The following is an 18,716-nucleotide window of genomic DNA, read 5'->3' as shown; positions in this document are numbered from 1 at the left end:
TTTTGATGAAAATGTCCTTTAAATTGAGTAAATATTTCATCATGCCATTTTCATTCATTTAGTTTTACTCAGACTGAAATGGCATATTTTAGTTGATGAAAATAACATTTTAGTTGACGCTAATGTGTGAAATGACGAAAACGTTTCAAACTGTAACAGACCAATTTTTTTTTATAAACATTTAATTATTACAGGTTATTATGTAAGATTAAAAGACTGAGCTCTATAAATAATAACATATCAAGAATATACTGAAGTGTTAACTACTTTTAGAAGTTACTCTGTTGTAAAATTCCTCACATTTTAGACACTTTGAAATATTATGCGTTACGTGTAGCACGTTTTTATTCGACTGTGCGCTTGAGCGGCATGTGGAAAAACAGTATCTGCTAGCTTTTAGAAATGCATTGTGTCAGGGGGCCTGGGTAGCTCAGTGGTAAAATACGCTGGCTACCACCCATGGAGTTCGCTAGCTCGCTAGTTCGAATCCCAGGGCGTGCTGAGTGACTCCAGCCAGGTCTCCTAAGCAACCAAATTGGCCCGGATGCTAGGGAGGGTAGAGTCACATGGGGTAACCTCCTCGTGGTCGCTATAATGTGGTTTGTTCTCAGTGGGGTGTGTTGAGCGTGGTTGCCACGGTGGATGGTGTGAAGCCTCCACACACGCTATGTCTCCATGGCAACGCACTCAACAAGCCACGTCAACCCACGCATCCACCAATGCGTGGGTTTATGGTCTCAGACGCGGAGGCAACTGGGATTTGTCCTCCGCCACCTGGACTGAGGCGAATCACAACGCGACCACGAGGACTTAAAAGCACATTGGGAATTGGGCATTCCAAAAAAAAAAAAAAAATGCATTGTGTCGATTTTTAGTCTTCTGCGAATATTCACTCATGTTGTGAATTGGCCATTATTGTTTACAAATTAGATCTTTTGTATGTTTTTTTATGCAAATCTATGGAAATAACAATTTAATTGAAACTGATAAATGCATATGTTTGAATGCAGATTGAATTGTTTTTTTCTTTATTCTGCCAGTGTTCCTTACAGGCAGTGACCGCATCCCTATCCACGGTATGGCCAGTTTACGCATAGTCATCCAATCGACCGCCGCGGAAGAGCACTACCTGCCTGTGGCTCACACTTGCTATAACATGCTAGACATGCCCTGCTACCAGACCAAAGAGACCTTACGGCACCGCCTCACACAGGCTGTGGAGCAGTACGAGGGCTTCAGTCTGGTCTGAGCGGGACTGCCGGGTACCGAGGTAGGGCTCCGGAGGTCTGGAAGCCGGTTGAAGGGATCTTTGAGCATCTGCTGACACTGCACTTTAAACTTGTGAAGAAAAAGGAACTAAAGCTGCTTTCGCATTTACTTTACCACAGAAGAGCACATACTGCATCTAATATAAGTAAATCTATTATTTTCCTATTTTTTCAGAGTGACTCTGACCTAATTTGGTTGCATCAGATGTAAACAATTTTTCTTTGTTTTTTTTTGTTATCAAAGTTTATATTTTTAAATAATTAGAAAAAAAATATTATTAGGATGGCGTAGTCGGCAAAATAAATTAAAGATTAACATTTCTTTATATATTTTGTAAATATCATTAATGTTTTTGAATTCAAACAGGTAGATTGCTCTGTCTAAACCACAATAATTTGCTATTTTTACTTTCTGGTAAGACGCAAACAAATTTGGAACAAATTTGCTAGTTAAAATGCACAAAATGCCCTCCTTTGCTTACTATTGACCAGCGGTATGCATTTAAAGAAATATCCCGGGTTCAGTGCAAGTTAAGCTCTATTGACGGCAGTTGTGGCATACTGTTGATTACCACAAACATTTTTTTGACAAGTCCTTCCTTTAAAAAAAAAAAAAATCTGAAAATCTGGGTTACAGTGAGGCACTTACAGTGATGTTTTTATGGTTTACAGTGTTATATCGTCATTGGATAGAAATTTTAATAGAAAAGGTTAGTAAGCGATTTTATCACACTAAAATCAAGTTAACACGCATATTGTATATGACTTTTTGCCATACTTTTGACACGGTGAGTATTTTAACGTTTACGGATTGGCCCCATTCACTTCTATTGCCTCAGTGTAACCTAGATTTTTGCTTTTTTTTTTTTTTAAAGAAAAGGAAGGACGTCAAAACTAATTTTTGTGGTAATCAACATTATGCCACAAATGCTGTTGATTGTACCTTGTATTGAACCCGGAATATTCCTTTCATGTCTATCCAGAAAGAGATCTCTGTTACAAGCCTCTCCTCCAAATTGGGAGCTCGTCCAGGATCAAGAAAATTAAACCACCAATAAAACGCACCAGACGGACGGTTTCAGACCCAACACACTAAAGGGTTTTAATGTAAGAACAAATCCCACTGTTCCGAGCTTTACTCTTTCCGTCTGTGCTCAAATTACACAGATTATGTAGTTCCGCACTTTCTAAATTCATTGAAATGTATTTTTTTCCATTGATGTACATTTTCATGTCATTAGAAACATAACATGTCTCTTCTTAATGATAGGCATGCGTGGACGTGCCATGCTGGGGGTGGACGCTGAAGCTGCTTTTTGTAAAATGTTGCATTATTTAATCAATGTAAAAAAAAAATAAATACATGAGTGGCTTTGGTTGAGATTTTGTTGAAAAACGTGATCCAGCAATAACTACTGGTTGATGTGTACTAGTTATGGTATTTTAAATAAGTTTTAATCTGACAAATGTGAATATTTTTAACAGTTGCATAATTTTTCCATTCAATCCATTGCAGTTTTCGATCAAGTCCCTCCTGTTATCTCGCAGAAAGGTCATCTTATATACTGTAAAGGGGATTTTGTTTTGTAATCATGCTTTCTTAATGAACAGAGTTTTAGAGTTGGTTTGCCATTACAAATGGATCAGAGTGACTTGCTTACGGTTCCTCAATAGTCCTTGGTGTGTTGACAGAGAATGATATGCGACTTCTAATGGACCACAGTGATGTTGTTTGCTGAGCCCTGTGGTCAGGTGTTTTGCATCTAGCTGCATGAGATGTATATGTTTTTCCATCATGTACAGTCACGTAAAGAAGTGTTCCTATCCAACTTAATCCTTTCTGTCAATGTATGCAAACAAGGGCTTCTTAGTGGCTGATGCATTGTTATTTTAGTAAAGTATATTTACTTTTATAGCTTTCAAATGAAATATATTGTTTTATCTATTTTTTCCAAAACAATAAAATTATAATTTCACTTCAGATTGTTGTACTTTTTATAGTTCACATACACACACACATACAAACACAAATCCCCTATTGGATTCAGATTAAATCATCAAAATTCACGCTATTTTATATAAATTAATGAAACTGAAATGAATACTCGACACCAGTGAATTCAGAAAAAATATGCTTTGGTTTTATATCATATATACAAAATACAAATACAATCATGTACTAAAATGTACAGACAGTATTCATTTTTATCCATCAAACAAAAGTCACACTATAAGTTTCCAATCTGGAGAATAAGAAAAGGGGTGACATGCTCATTTCGTTTGGATCTGAGTTCACCAGGAGCAAACAGCCCGTTTGGCCCCACAGGTTTGCTTTCTGATGCTTGGTGACATTTGTAAGGAGATTTTGTCGACCCATATCACTGTTAAATAGTGACTATAATGTGATGACCATTTAGACACTGGAGATGAAAAAATACACACTACAAAAATAATGACAGCAGGTTTATAGTACCTTGGTTGTGCATTGCCACACCATTATAGCATGGCAAATTTTTTTTATTGGTTGTCTTTTTTTTTTTTTTTTTTTTTTTTTTTTTTGCGTAAAGAAAATTACCGGCTCTTTAGTATGTTAATTCTAGCTTATTCAATGGTCTTAAGGTTACAGCTTCAGTGTTAGAACAAAAGAAATAGTTTAACTATGAACGAGTATAAACAAAGCAATTTCTCAGAAACATGAATATTGAAAAATAAACCATTTGCATGAAATATGGCACCAGTCAATAACGAAAAAATATACAGAGAGCCTTCCTTCCAAAAATCTGTTACCTTCTTCAATTCATCGAATACAAAAGTTCCTATAATGATAAACTCTCAAAGTATTTACAATTTAAGACGTAAATTCTCAATGTTCTTCAAAGCTTATTAATGCCTGATTAGGAAAAACACAGTTGTATATATATTATAGCAATATTAAGATCTAAAGATCCATATGAACTGTCGTATTATACAACATTAAATATAACGGAAACACTCTTCTGGGTTTAAAAGGGAATTGCGATTAGAGATTTGTCGGTAATCTGATTACTTCATAATCTGGTTGCATTTTGAAATCCATGGTATCTAGAAATCTTCAGTCAAAGAAGAAACCATAAGTCCTATTGGATATATACATATATATATCTATATATAACAAGTATTGAATCTGTGTACTGTGGAACAAACAGCACTTTCAATCCTTTAGTGGTGAATCAGGCATGTCTTGGCATCCTTCACAGTTAAGCATGCCTTTAATGGGAAAATATGGCAATGAAAAATGTGGATAAAATAAATGTCTTTGTACAAGCTGTATTGCTTTGATAGCAGTATCTGGTCTGGCTAGTAGAGTAAATTCTTCATCAGGTCACCTGAATGAGCTGTACACTAGATGAATTTAGAAGAATCTCTTTTACTGATGAGCACTTCCAGCAGCCTGAGTTTGGCTTTAATGTGCTTGTATTCATTGTATTCTCCAGCCAACGGTGTGCGATCTTCTTTTTGGATGTTTCTTTGGGAACAAGGAAAGTACAAAGAATGTAAATGAATACGATTGTTTTTTGTAGAGTTGCATGTTGAGACATTTAAAATAATTATTTTCAAGAACAAACTTACAACGCTTACACTTATGTTGAACATTGAATTTCATTGTGAAAGTTATGTTTTCTTTACCTGCCGTTCTGCTTGAAGAACTCATCCTCAAATTCACGGAGGTTTTTGCGGATCCTTTTCTTTTCTTCACGGGCTTCCTGGAGTTGCTCCACAAGTTCCTGCCTGTGTGTTTGTGTAGGAGGGAGTGGAAAGTTTTAAGATTATTTCTGTACAGCAACAATGAAAACACAGCAAGAATTTCCTTATTCAATGTTTGATAAATATCACTCAATCATTTATTACTTTTAGCAGCTCATGTTTTTTATGCCTGTCATACAAATTATTGCCGTTTTACTAGATGAATTATGAATGCATGAAAAAACATTTACAAGATTAAAGCATGGGAGCTCTTTCTCTAAGTTTATAAAGGTGCTTACACACTATAAATGTATGCAGTTAATCCCTTAAATCAACAGGAATGATACCTCAAAAAAATGAAGGTGACACTTTGTCATTCAACTAGTGTTGCAACGCACTCTGATATAGCCATCCATTGACCAAGACAAGCTCTTCATTTAACGAGCTTATTTGAAACCAGTGATAACTTCAGACAGTTAAAAATCCAATTTGCTGCAATAAAATGTAAGCACCCTAAGGGGCCGTTCAGACCAAACCCGTTCTTGTGCTGAAAAAGCTACTATAAGCAACAATAGAACAGAACGCAGGTGTTTCGAGATGCATTTTTCAAAGTTTAAGTACTTTATAACTGCACAAGATGCTGGAAAAACAAAGACTTGGCACAATGGTCAAAATATGTCCGTCTAGCAAATTTACATTGAAAATAATAATTAAAAAAAAAAATAGCATATTTGGATGCAAAAATACCTTTGGTTAGTTTCCATTCTAAACCTCTTTAATACAGTCCACTTACATTGTAGCAGCATGTAAATTAGACAGTCTCATGTCCGTTGTGTTCTTGGATGGCGATAGCTCATCGACGGGTGAGATGAAACCGTCTGCGTCCTCTTCCAGCTGGTCAAGAAATCCCAGCATACTCAACTCAGGCTTAACCGTGACTGTGAACTGTGTCGTTGTGTCATTGTCTTCGTCTGAGCCATCCTCTTCCTCCTGGAAAAGAGCAGATGGTGCTGGTTAGTTCAATTCCAGCTTAACTCAAGGATCCACAATTAACACCTTGGTTGACTGTGTTTGCACAATCAATTTAAGAGTTCTCTAAAAAGGAATATTCCGGGTTCATTCAAGTTAACCTCAATTGACAGCATGTATGGCATAATGTTGGTAACCACAAAATATTTTGACATGACTGTACTTTTCTTGAGAAAGAAAAAAAAAAAAGCAAACATTTGGGTTGCAGTGAGGCACTTGGAAGTGAATGAGGCCAATCAGTAAATGTTGAAATACTCACTGTTTCAAAAGTATAGCCACAAGTTGTAAACAATATGCACTTTAGCAATTTAGCAATCATAAGCTTCACAATTCTGTCTTTAAACCATAAAGACATCTGTCTTTAAAAGTGCCTCACTGTAACCTCGATTTTTGCTTTTTTAAAGAAAAGGATGGATGAGTCAAAGTGGTAAGCAACATAATGCTGTCGATTGAGCATAACAGGTTTTGAACCTGAAATATTCTTGTAAGATTTTCAAAACAAAGCTCAATTGCATTCAAAATAATCACTGCGCATCAGCTTCGTGTTAAGCCATTGTGTTAGTAGTTCATTGAAAAGCATCAATAATGTGACAGAGCAGTAAGTTGAATTCATATCAGTTCGAGCATCAAGTTTTCCTTTAAAAAAACTGAGTAATGCAACTTTTTTCCTGCAAAACCGCAAGAGTGATTTGATCAAACTACTATGCAATCAGTAGGAGTCGAATTACACAGCACTCCCAAGTATGTGCCCATGCAGTTACTGATTCGCTTTGGGTATCTGCCAAGTCACAAGAAGCAACAGGCTGTGATCATGATTAGGTTAATGAGGAAATCGGGGGGAAGGAGGCCGGTCAGGCGTATCACTGATTGGTTGAGCAGCAACAGCTCTTCACCTTGGTGTCGCTGAAGAACAGGGCCGGTACACCCTCGATTATGGGCTGCAGCAGGGGGCCTCTGCGCTTGCTGGAAGGCGAACCCTGTGGTGGGTGTTAACAATGGTGTTACATCTCAGTAAACCACCCTTGAATCAGCCCACACAGGGCAGGAATCAGTTCGTTAAAGGACTCCTGTAACTTTGGGCATTTTGGATCAGTTTCAACCAGGTAGGTTCCAACTTGTAAGTGAATTCTGTCATTTTGGTTTCCTCTCTTTAAAGGTGAAGTGTGCAATTTCTGCGCCTCTAGCATCACCCAATGGAAATGCAAAAGTATTTTCAAACCGCTTTTCCAAACTCTGCCATTGTTCTGTCAAATAGTCCCACCCCAAACTCACCACTGGTTGAGCCAATGTTTCCGTGCCAGGTTGGTGGGGGTGCTTAAAAAGAGGAATGTTCTGATAGCCCACAGTGTTTACCCTTTTATGGGGAATCAACTTAAATGGCTTAAGGCCGAAACAAACTCTACGCAAGTATGTGAAAGCAAACGCTTCCAGCTATGCAAGCTTGATTTTGTGCTTTGTTGCTTTCATAAATTTGTCAAATTTCATAACACAATACAAGTACGCGTTGCAGTCTCAATACTGCCACAAGGGGCACTATAGCGGACATTAGTGTGAACTATCCACTTTCCTCTTTCCTCTTTCTATTCAACTATTGTTTGTCTGAGCAAGTCAGTTTAAGTCAATATATTTATGGCAACTTACCTGAATAATACATCCAGTATAATGGCAAAAACTTTTGAAGGTAACTCTATTGCCCCCTTGATTACTGAGGTTTGTTACCGCCACAGTAACGCAAAAACACACATTAAGCATGTTCATCTGGACTGTGTGTTGGCCAAGCACTCGCATTTGCATGTGCATATTTGCGTCAAGTATGTTTCTGGCCTTACAGTTGTCTTTGCACATTAAACTGGGATAGGAGAAAGTATTGTAACACTGGAAAAAATTACACACATCACCTTTTAACTACTGTGCAGCCCATTGTTTTGGTTTTGCCAAGAGCCCATTTTAATAGTTTTTTGGTCAAAATTTTACAGAACCAAGCACATTAAAAAAATGCAGATCCTAAAGCTAAAAGACATTCAGTCACAAGTACATACGGCACTATATAATCAGGGTTTAGATTATTATATATGGTAAAGTCTGTATCAGAGATACAGATTATGTGTTAAATAAGCCAAATGTTTTCCAAACATACATAACAAATATATTATTTGCATGTATTTATACAGTATGTACTTAAAATATGTCTGGATTACTAAAAATATTGTATCAGTGCTTCAGAAAAATTTTACGTTTTATTGAAATGCAAATTCCTCAGGGTGGCAGCGCTTTGGAGGACTTTAAGAGTACATGTGTAAGAGTCCTAGGTATGGAAGGAATGCTGTTGCAAATACCAAGCCACAGGATATGACCTCAATGGGCCACTCTTGAGCTCTTGTTAAAGACAGACTTAGTGGTGTCAACAAGCCCCAGGACTGCCACCGAAACAATACTGCAGCTAAATGCTTATATTGCGCTACTGCTAATGCTATTTCCTCTACTAATACCTCAGAGACTTAACCGTATGATTTAGCTCAAATATTACGTTAAAGTAATGGCTAGAAGGCCTTTAATACAAATGTCAACAATGGCTGCTAGCATAGCATGGATATACATAGTAACTATGAGCTATTGTGTTCTTACTACATCGAAATATGTAGTACATAGGCAAACTGAGATGGATACTGGGAGGAAGGGGGAATGAAGGAAATAGGGCAAAAACGAAACTTACAATGACTGGAATGGCAGACGCTCTGCAGAGGATCTGTTTGACGAGCCGGTATCTGTCATAGAGAGGCTTCATAACCTGCCTCTCATTCTTGGTGACCTTAAAAGATACAATGATTGAAAGTTAAATCACTACTACAGGGTTCCTACATTTTGTCACCAATTATTTATTTATTTATTTTTTTGTGACTTTTGCATGGCACTTCCATTCATACCAGAAAAGTTTTTTTTGTTTGTTTTTTTTTAAATCATTCACATTCAGACTAATTTGCGAATTAATCATTCAGACCATTTAGTGAATCTATTTGACTGATTCATTGAAAAAAATCTACTGGATAAGGGTTCTTGAAAATCACTGAAATTCAGACTAATGTGCGAATCAATTTTACTGATTCATTGAAAAAAAAAATCGGCTGGATAAGGATTCTGGAAAATCACCGAAATTCAGACTAATTTGCTATTAAATCATTTAGACTAATTTGTGAATCAGTTTTACTGATTCATTGAAAATAATCTACTGGATAATGATTCTGGAAATTCATTGAAATTCAGACTGATTTGATATTGAAACATTCAAACCAATTAGTGAATAAATTTGACTGATTCACTGAAAAAAATCTACTGGATAAAGATTCTGGAAAAGCATTGAAATTCAGACTGATTCACTATTAAATCAGGCCAATATGTGAATTAGACTGATTCGTTGAAAAAAAAAAAATTCTACTGGAAAAAGATTCTGGAAATGTTTTTAAATTCAGACTGATTCTCTAATGAAGCATTCAGGTCAATATGTGAATTAGTTTGATTGATTCGTTGAAAAAAAATCTACTGGAGAAAGATTATTGAAAATTATTTAAATTCAGACTGATTCGATATTGAAACATTTAAGCCAATATGTGAATTTGTTTGATTCGCTAAGAAAAAATCTACTCGATAAAGATTCTGGAAAATCATTGAAATTCAGTCTGATTCGTTATTAAATCATTCAGACTAATTTGTGAATCCGTTTTACTGATTCATTGAAAAGAATCTACTGTATAAGGATTCTGGAAAATCCTTGAAATTCAGACTGATTCACCAATGAAGTATTCAGGCCAATATGTGAATTAGTTTGATTTGTTGAAAAAAAATCTATTGAAGAAAGATTCTTGAAAATCATTGAAATTAATTTTCAAATAATTAATTCAAACCAATTTGTTCTACCCATTCACTGAAAAAAAATGGACACAAATGAACAATTCACTCGAACATCACTATGGCTTACCAACAAGTCATATTTTAGAGCAGAGCATAACTAGAAAAACTGTACATTCACTATGAAGATTTCAATTACTTTTCCAAGATTTTTCTAATTTTCATGACTTTTCCAGGCCTGAAACACATTGTTTTTAAATCCCTTGATGTAAACAGGTTTTCCTGCTACTATTTTGAAGATTTGCATGTACTCACTGGTCTCCCGTGGATGCTCTCGTAATACAGAAGACCTTTCTGAAGAGCCACCTTCTCTGCTCCGATCTGCTCACGGGTCATATCCTAAATGGAAACACAAAAAGATGATTTTTGGAACTGTATCATCCCCATTCCCCCCAAAAAATCTGAAGGATTTATGCATTTATTTATTATTAAAAAGTAACAAAAACACACCTTAATGTCCTCAGGTCGCCCAACCTCTTTGCGTTTCTCCTGTAGTTTGTTCATAACTGCTTCCATCGTGCTTTCCACAGGGGGTTTGGGGGCTTTTGTCTCGATTGGTTTCTTCTCCAGCTGAGACCCAAAGCTCTTGGGAAGCGTGTTACTGCGCTGGCGGGGGATGGGCGTCAAATCCTCCTCTGATTTTAACAACTTGTGATCTGTGGAAGCCAGAACATGGAGTGTTCAGCCATTTGTTTATAAATTATGTTCTTTGAATGCCCTTATCAGATCAGAAGTTCTGTTCCTGGCATTCAGAACCCACAATGGCTAGTGAGAAATTACATCCGACCGAGACATTCTGTTGCTGTTTGTCGAACATGATATCATGAAGGTTGGATCATGCTCATAATGTTTATTGTGTATTTTGCTTCTCTTGGAGAGGCATTATTTCTGTACCTTTAAAGTCTTTGCGCATCTTGGTGAGTTCATTCATCCACCTCAGAACCTCTGGGTTGGCGGCTTTGTCGCCATGTGACGGCTGCGAAGAAAACACAAAGCTCAATATTTGCAGTAAAAAGAGTGAAAAACTTTTCGCAATGTTGAAGAAAAACCTCCAGCCTCTAGATTTCGACATTGCTCACCCTGTATTTGCGTTCCTCCTCAAACTTCTCCTCAAACCTGCGGATCTTCTTCTTGAGGACATGGATGCGTTTTGAAAGCTGGGCTGAGGTGAGCTCCTCACGGTCGTCATCGCAGGAACCTAGCGACGAACTCCTTCGCCTACTGAATGGAGATCATTCGTAAAATAAATTAATTTTTTGGGTGTGTTTGCACCATTACCCGATTCGCGCAATTCCGTTAGCGAGTCTGGTGCTAAACCAATTCAGACAGTGCATATAAATAAACTTTGCAAATTTCCCCCATAGTATTTCACAACCATTTTAACTCCCAGAACTCAAGAGGGTGCATTTTTACCTGACAAAGGAGTGGGCATTGGGTGGCGACGGTGGAACCTCCGTGTCGTCCAGGTACTGCTGGCTGTCTCCATAGGCGTAGAAGCGTGGAGAGACCATTGGGTCACTGTCTTCCTCTAGGAGTTGACGAATTGGCTTGCCACCAGCGTGGGGTGATAGCCGAGCTTCTTCACGGTCCATACTCTCCCTTTGCCACGACGAGTAGGCCGGCACTGGTTCTGTTAAGACGAAAACACGTAAACGTTGACTACACACCCTTGGGCAGGGAAATTGTTAAAATAGTGCAAATGATGGTACGGTGCTTTTAGATTTCACAAGGCAAACAGGGAAAAAGTGTTAACAGGACAGCCACAAGATGCATTCAGTCTTTGTTGATATACAGTCATGATCAAAAATTTGCGAACATATTAAATTTTAACCATGCTGATACTCTATCGACCGTGTTGCTATTTCTGGAGTCCTGAGGTCAGCCTTTTTGGTTTTTGCTGAAAGACAAAAACTTACCTGAATTTATTTTTATCTTCGAAAGTAAGAGAAGTACACTGTCACCTTTATTAAATATACAATACATGTGTGCTTTGCATTTGTAGATTAACGTAACTGTGACCACGTTTTTTAAGATGGCAAGTTTCAAGCACTACAGACTATTAAGCAAACATGAAAGTTAGGATACGCTTTAATATGTGAATGTTTTGTTTGCTTACTATGCCGATGCTATCAAAGTCTCAGCCGTATCCGTAAAGTAAGTGTGCAAGTGAAACTTGGCATGCAAGAACAGGCAAACAAAATTCTATCTGCTCCCTGTTCTCATAAAGTTGATATCAGCATATTCCCAACACTAAAGTACAGGTAAAACTCCTTGTAATGTTTGTACAATCCAGCACACATCAAGACACACAATAAAACAATGAGTACTAGTGTGTGCGCAAGTGTGTTTGTGCACACATTTAGTAACAACGGTTTTTTATCGATGTACAAACTGAACTCAAGGTACATTATACTACAACTCAAGTCAGTAGTTTATGGGACTGCTTGAAACATTTTGTTCTGAAAAATACAGGGATGCTATTGCAAAAATTAAGAATATCATTAAAAAATGTGCACACTAATTCATTCAGAAACAACAAGCAGCCTGCATGCATTTTCAAAATGCTGCAACTGATCTCGTAGAGCCATGTGCTTGCTATATTCAAGCTTGCGGAGCTCTCCTCTCATGCATTTGAGGCCATTTTGTTGAGCCGACATAATACATCCAAGCATGTGGAACAAGATGGCCTTTCACTGAGTCTCGCCAAATTAAGGTGCCAGCATATAAGGCTATTGCAAACATAAATAAAGGCACATATTATTGTGTCTGCCCACTGAAGCTGTGAGATATTAGATGCGGTGTGGGTACATGCCAGTTTAGGGTGTTTTATGGGTTTTCCATGCAACGTTTGAAGGTCATTCGAGAAAATGAGCTCTTGGATATCAGGTTGTTAACAAAAGTAGATCTCAGCCCTTACCCTCATTGTAACTCTGATGGAAAAGGCTTTTAAAGTCAAGGAAAGGGGCGCTAAAGACACAAGAATCTGAAAGAGATAGAGAAAGAGAGGTAACCAAATAGGCCATGGTGATAACAGCCCTAGGTAATAGGGATGTGCAGATTGCTTTTGAAGTATCGGTAATTTTGATACCGATGTTGTATCAAGAGAATAGATCCTCACATAAAATTATAGTGTTTCTATCATGTATTTAGCATGAACAATCAAAAAATAAATGGTGTTGGCAAATATTTGCATAGCACTTTTCACAATACATATTTTTTCAAAACTGATCTTTTTAGTCATGTTATGTGATTAAGTTAGTGTTACAAACTTAAGGCCTATATAATGCTTAAAAGATGGCTTTCAAATATAATGTTAAATCCATGTATTTTGTAGCATATAACTATGTACAATGCACTACAAATCATTCAAATGCCATTAAAACTATATAACTAATATTATATTTATTTGCATAGCACTTTTCACAACATATTGTTGCAAAACTGATCTTTTTAGCATACAAACCTAACTGCTAGGGTTTGTGGCCTATAACTGTTAAATTATGCAAATAAATAAATTAGCAAAAAAAATTATGCAAACAAATAAATAAATTTACATTTAGTCATTTATATGTAAATTAAAACACAGTACATAACGTTCAAATTCTCACAAAAATTTAACAATTTTCAATTAATTTATTTGCATAGCACTTTTCTCAACATACTGTTGCAAAACTGATTTTTTAAGTCATGTTATGTGATTAATTTGTTACACTTAGCATACCAATTTCATGCCTATTAAATGCTTAAAAGATGTCTTTCAAATATAATGTTAAATGGCTTTAATAATCGATTTATTCTTCCAAAAAAAACACAATTTGGTTACACTTTATTTTAGTGTCCTTGTTACAGTGTAATTACACAAGTAAGTACTGAGTAATATTAATTAACAACGTACTTACTACAGGTTTATGGTTAGAGTTTGGTTTAGGGTTAGTTGCTTGTAATTATACATAACTTACTTTTATTACTATAGTCATTACATGTAATATGTGTAACAAGGACACTGTAAAATAAAGTGTTACCCAAAATTCCATGTAATTTGTAGCATATAACTATGTACAATGCACTACAAATCTTTTTCAATTTATTTATTTGCATAGTTATTTCCACAACATACTATTGCAAACTGATCTTTTTAGCATACAAACTTAACTGCTAGGATTTGTGGTCTGTAACTGTTTAATTAAAACACACTACATAATTTTCAAATTCTCACAAAAAAATTGCTTTTCTTAGTGCTTTTCACAATAGACTTTGTTCCAAAACTGGTTCCAAAACATATATCACACTTAATTGCTACGATTTGTATCGTTTAACAATGCAAAATGTACTATAAAACTTTCAAATGCCCTCTAAACTATTACATTTTTGATTCATTTATTTGCATATATTTATATTTCAAAACTATCTAAAAAAATGCCCTACAAATATCAATATAAAACATAAAATAGAAAGGGTTTGATTCCCACAGATACACTATTGATAATATGTAAACCTTGAATGCACTGTAAGTTCCTTTGGATAAAAGTGTCTCCTAAATGCATCAATGTAAATATTAGAAAGTAGAAGAACACATGGTCAAAATGTGTTTCCTCAAACCACTCCACCAGGAATGCCTCATTTAAAAACCTTGCTGACACCGATCAGCCACAACATTAAAACCACCTGCCTAATATCGTGTAGGTCCCCCTCGTGCTGCCAAAACAGCTCTGACCCGTTGAGGCATGGGCTCCACAAGACCTCTGAAGGTGTCCTGTGGTATATGGCAACAAGATGTTAGCAGCAGATCTTTAAGTCCCATAGGTTGCGAGGTGGAGCCTCCATGGATCGAACTTGTTGGTCCAGCACATCCCATAGATGCTCAATCGGACTGAGATCTGGGGAAATTGGAAGCCAAGTCAACACCTTGAACTCTTTGTCATGTTCCTCAAACCAATCCTAAACAATTTTTGCAGTGTGGCAGGGTGCATTATCCTGCTGAAAGAGGCCACTGCCATCAGGGAATACTGTTGCCATGTAGTCTGCAACAATCTTTAGGTAGGTGGTACATGTCAAAGTAACATCCACATGAATGCCAGGACCCAAGGTTTCCCAGCAGAACATTGTCCAGAGCATCACACTGCCTCCGCCGGCCTGCCTTCTTCCCATAGTGCATCCTGCTGCCATCTCTTCCCCAGGTAAACGACGCACACGCACCTGGCCGTTCACATGATCTAAAAGAAAACGTGATTCATCAGACCAGGCCACCTTCTTCCATTGCTCCATGGTCCAGTTCTGACACTCACGTGCCCAATTGAGGTGATTTCGGCAGTAGACATGGGTCAGCATTGGCACTCTGATTGGTCTGGGGATACGCAGCCCCATACGCAGCAAGCTGTGATGCACTGTGTTTTCTGACACCTTTCTATCATGGCCAGAATTAAGTTTTTCAGCAATTTGTGCTATAGTAGCTCTTCTGTAGGATTGGACCAGACGGGCTAGCCTTCGCTCCCCACACGCATCAGTGAGCCTTGGGCACCCATGATCCTGTCGCCGGTTCACCAATTGTCCTTCCTTGGACCACTTTTGGTAGGTACTAACCACTGCATACTGGGAACACCCCACAAGACCTGCCATTTTGGAGATGCTCTGACCCAGTCATCAAGCCATCACAATTTGGCCCTTGTCAAAGTCACTCAGGTCCTTACGCTTACCCATTTTTCCTGCTTCCAACACATGAAATTCAAGAACTGATTGTTTACTTGCTGCCTGATATATCCAACCCCTTGACAGGTGCCATTGTAACAAGATAATAAATGCTATTCACTTCACCTGTCAGTGGTTTTAATGTTGTGGTTGATCATTTTAAGTGTCAACCTAGCAATGTGATTATGTAGACAGCTGCTTGAAGCTCTCACTAAAGGGCGCCATAGAGCAAGTATGTGAAGTATATAGAGAAATAGAAGCTGCCAAGTCTGTGACCACGACATTAACCACAGTATCAAAGTAAATGATAACTCTGACTCAACATGACAACCCTCCCAGCTGGGCGAATCTCTATGCTTTGTGCTCTTCTTTACTTCCTACCGTGTGTCCATGCCAAACCTCAAAAGGGGAAAGCCAGAATTTGTACACTTTTTGCAAACTACGACATTTCGAAGGTCGTGATGAAAAGGGGTGTGTTGTGCATAACCATGAGAAGTTTAAAGGCTCAGGCGTGACGTCCACACATAGCAACAGCTCGCAGACTCCAGAATTTAACCTCCTCATGTTTCAGTTCTCAGTTGCCATGACTATACAGTCTTCCACTCAGAGTGCACAACATTTGCTTGTTGCTAGGCTCGCCCCCCCCACCCTAAAAACATTTTAACCCCAAAGATGACACATGTGGTTAATAATCGTATTATTGTGAACTTGATGGAAATGCAGAATATGAGCACTGTAGCCGATGAAATCCATTTGATCACAACCAATGCATCAGTTCAGCAAAGTTTTAGATTCTGAGGATTGGTTGCGTTAAACGTGACCATCAATCGTATAAAATATTAATCTCGAAAAAGATGACGAATAAGTGAAATGGCACAGAGATGCGATCAACATCCCTTCGAATGTTTACAAACATGAGATTGTGGCCAAAGGGAAGTGGGGGGAAAATGTGTAGATGAAAACAAAAACAAATCCAGTGAATAAATTAAAAAAAATACAGATTGATCCAAGCCAAGTCTTTTCAAGGGAAATCATTGGGGTTTTGAGAAGCTCCTACAAACACAATCTACTCAGTATTTACACCTTCCAAGACATGCACAGTAAAATGCATCAAACATTGCAACACTAGAAAGCTGTTGCAATGCAAAATAAATGCACATGAAGAGGAAAAAGAAAAATCCCTTTCCTCTCTAAAAAGTGACTTAATAAGATCTACTTCTGCATGCAGCAACATGAGGATACAATGTGGTCAAGGCAGACTCGCAGCTGCCGCCCATGTGCAGACAGACAGGCAAAAACAAAGTAAGACACAAAAAATAAATAAAAAAGACTGACCTGCCCAGTTATTGTCCTCAGTCAGAGTAGACAAGTCCAAGCGTGGGACATCGTCGCACGTCTCTGCCCCATTGAGAACCTCTTGGATCTTCATGGCAGGCGTCTAGCAGAGGAAAGAGCACAGGATAAACAACATGTACACCAGAGTGGGGGGCAGTGCACTTCTTAAGATGAGAAATACCGTGCCTGCGCCTTCCCCCCTCTACTTACAGGCTTGGAGGAGGGCAGAGGGCGGCATTGCAGGACAAACCCCTGCCTGATGATTGGCTGCCTGCCCTGGACAAACTCCGCCTATGTCCTTTTCAGAGTGGGTGTGGTTAGTTTTTTCCCCCTTACTACCCCTCCCTATGCCTCCCTCCCCCCCTCTTTTTTTCCCCCACTGTTGCATCTCCGCAGCTGTTTGCTGGGTTGCCAAATTTATGGTTTTAACACAGAATTGGGCTACTAATTGCTTACTAACCTTATCTGTGTAAAGTTATATCCAGTATTACAACGTTGTTGTAATGACAACCAAACCTTGTAATCCTGATACTGAATATAACTTTACACCAATAAGATTAGTAAGTGCTTGTTAACACGTATAATCTTGAGACTATACTTTTAAAATAATGTGCATTTTAGCGTGTATGGACTGGTTCATTCACTTTCAATGTAAGTGCCTTACTGTAACCGTTTTTCAATAAACAAGGATCAAAATCATAATCAACATTACGCCACAAATGCTGTTAATTGCGCTTAACTTGTACTGAACCTGGAATATTTCTTTAAATTTTTTCTGTGGGCTGATTTTTGTACCGAAGTTTACAGATTTAACGTATCGCACAAATTAGATTTGAACGTAAAGGTTTTTGACCAACCAAAAGCCAATCTTCTGCAAGTCAAAGCAGGTTAGGTGATACTATTTTTATGGATACGCACAGGCCAAATATAGTTATGATAACAATACAGTGAATTCACAGGTGAACTCTCTACAAAAAGGTTCTATTTGTTTACACTAAAATAAATAAATAAATTAGGGATCAACAATGAACCAATATTTTTTAAAGCATTTAATAATCTTAAATTCTACTTAATGTTAATTTTTAAAAATACAATTGTTCATCATTATTTTATGTTAGTTCGTAATGCATTAATTTTTTAATGCAAAGGACCCCCAATTATGATGTTTCTCTTGTGAGGGACCCCTTTCCTAAACTATACAGGATACATGTTTTTGTACACTGACCCATTTTTACTCTCTGAGGAAAAATAGTGATAACAATAATAATAGGGACAATTTTGTTTCTGAAATTAAATAATTATCTTTTATTCTTTATTGTACTGAAGCCAAAACTGATTATTAAAATGTCATGTGGAAAATAGTTAGCCCTTGGTTAGTTTTTTGGTTAGAAAAAATAATTAGAAAGATAATAAATACAATATGTATTGTACAATACAGGAACGTGTGTATATGTTCATACCTATTTGAAAACATATATACATTTAAATGAAAAAGAGATGAACACTTAAAAATAAAAAACATATATATATATATATATATTTTTTTTTCTTTTGTTTACTGTTATTTAATTTGTAAAATCTCTCTCAAATTTTCCGCAGACCCCCTATCAAGCCCTTATGGTCCCCTGGGGGTCCCGGGCCCCAGTTTGAAAGCCCCTTCATTAACTAATGTTAACATATACAACTTTTAATTTTAAAAATGTATATGTAGAAATTAATATTAACCATACTATTAATATTAACCAAGATTAATAAAATCTCTAAAAGTACTGT

General features: G+C 37.2%; 2 protein-coding genes across 10 annotated transcripts in view; one reads left to right on the top strand and one right to left on the bottom strand.

The window, feature by feature from the left end:
* LOC127444048 (probable E3 ubiquitin-protein ligase HERC3) overlaps positions 1–3,249 on the top strand; it is a 41,544-nt gene extending 38,295 nt beyond the window's left edge. Inside the window, exons 25-27 of one of the 4 annotated variants that reach the window (XR_007897759.1) lie at positions 1,041–1,414; positions 2,252–2,375; positions 2,539–3,249. Coding sequence is in view for 1 of the 4 variants with exons in the window: in XM_051703205.1 (XP_051559165.1) it covers positions 1,041–1,249 (209 nt within the window). In the remaining 3 variants the exon portion in view is untranslated. Of the gene's footprint in view, positions 1–1,040 lie in introns of all 4 variants that reach the window. The other 3 variants (XR_007897757.1, XR_007897758.1, XM_051703205.1) reach the window with 3 other exon arrangements.
* LOC127444047 (protein FAM13A-like) overlaps positions 2,119–18,716 on the bottom strand; it is a 61,853-nt gene continuing 45,255 nt past the window's right edge. For 2 of the 6 annotated variants that reach the window (XM_051703199.1, XM_051703198.1), the window contains 12 exons: positions 16,944–17,046; positions 12,841–12,906; positions 11,337–11,553; positions 11,003–11,144; positions 10,818–10,899; positions 10,374–10,579; positions 10,179–10,262; positions 8,734–8,829; positions 6,914–6,997; positions 5,785–5,981; positions 4,935–5,036; positions 2,119–4,773 (listed from right to left, as the gene is read on the bottom strand). In XM_051703199.1, coding sequence (XP_051559159.1) covers positions 4,650–4,773; positions 4,935–5,036; positions 5,785–5,981; positions 6,914–6,997; positions 8,734–8,829; positions 10,179–10,262; positions 10,374–10,579; positions 10,818–10,899; positions 11,003–11,144; positions 11,337–11,553; positions 12,841–12,906; positions 16,944–17,046 — 1,503 coding nt within the window. In that variant the 3' untranslated portion in view covers positions 2,119–4,649. The remainder of the gene's footprint in view (positions 4,774–4,934; positions 5,037–5,784; positions 5,982–6,913; positions 6,998–8,733; positions 8,830–10,178; positions 10,263–10,373; positions 10,580–10,817; positions 10,900–11,002; positions 11,145–11,336; positions 11,554–12,840; positions 12,907–16,943; positions 17,047–18,716) is intronic. The other 4 variants (XM_051703204.1, XM_051703200.1, XM_051703201.1 and 1 more) reach the window with 3 other exon arrangements.

Source organism: Myxocyprinus asiaticus, chromosome 7 (assembly GCF_019703515.2).
Source record: "Myxocyprinus asiaticus isolate MX2 ecotype Aquarium Trade chromosome 7, UBuf_Myxa_2, whole genome shotgun sequence".
In the NCBI taxonomy this organism is placed as follows: domain Eukaryota; kingdom Metazoa; phylum Chordata; class Actinopteri; order Cypriniformes; family Catostomidae; genus Myxocyprinus; species Myxocyprinus asiaticus.
The sequence above is the reverse complement of the archived record's forward strand: the minus strand, read 5'-3'. Positions and strand labels throughout refer to the sequence as shown.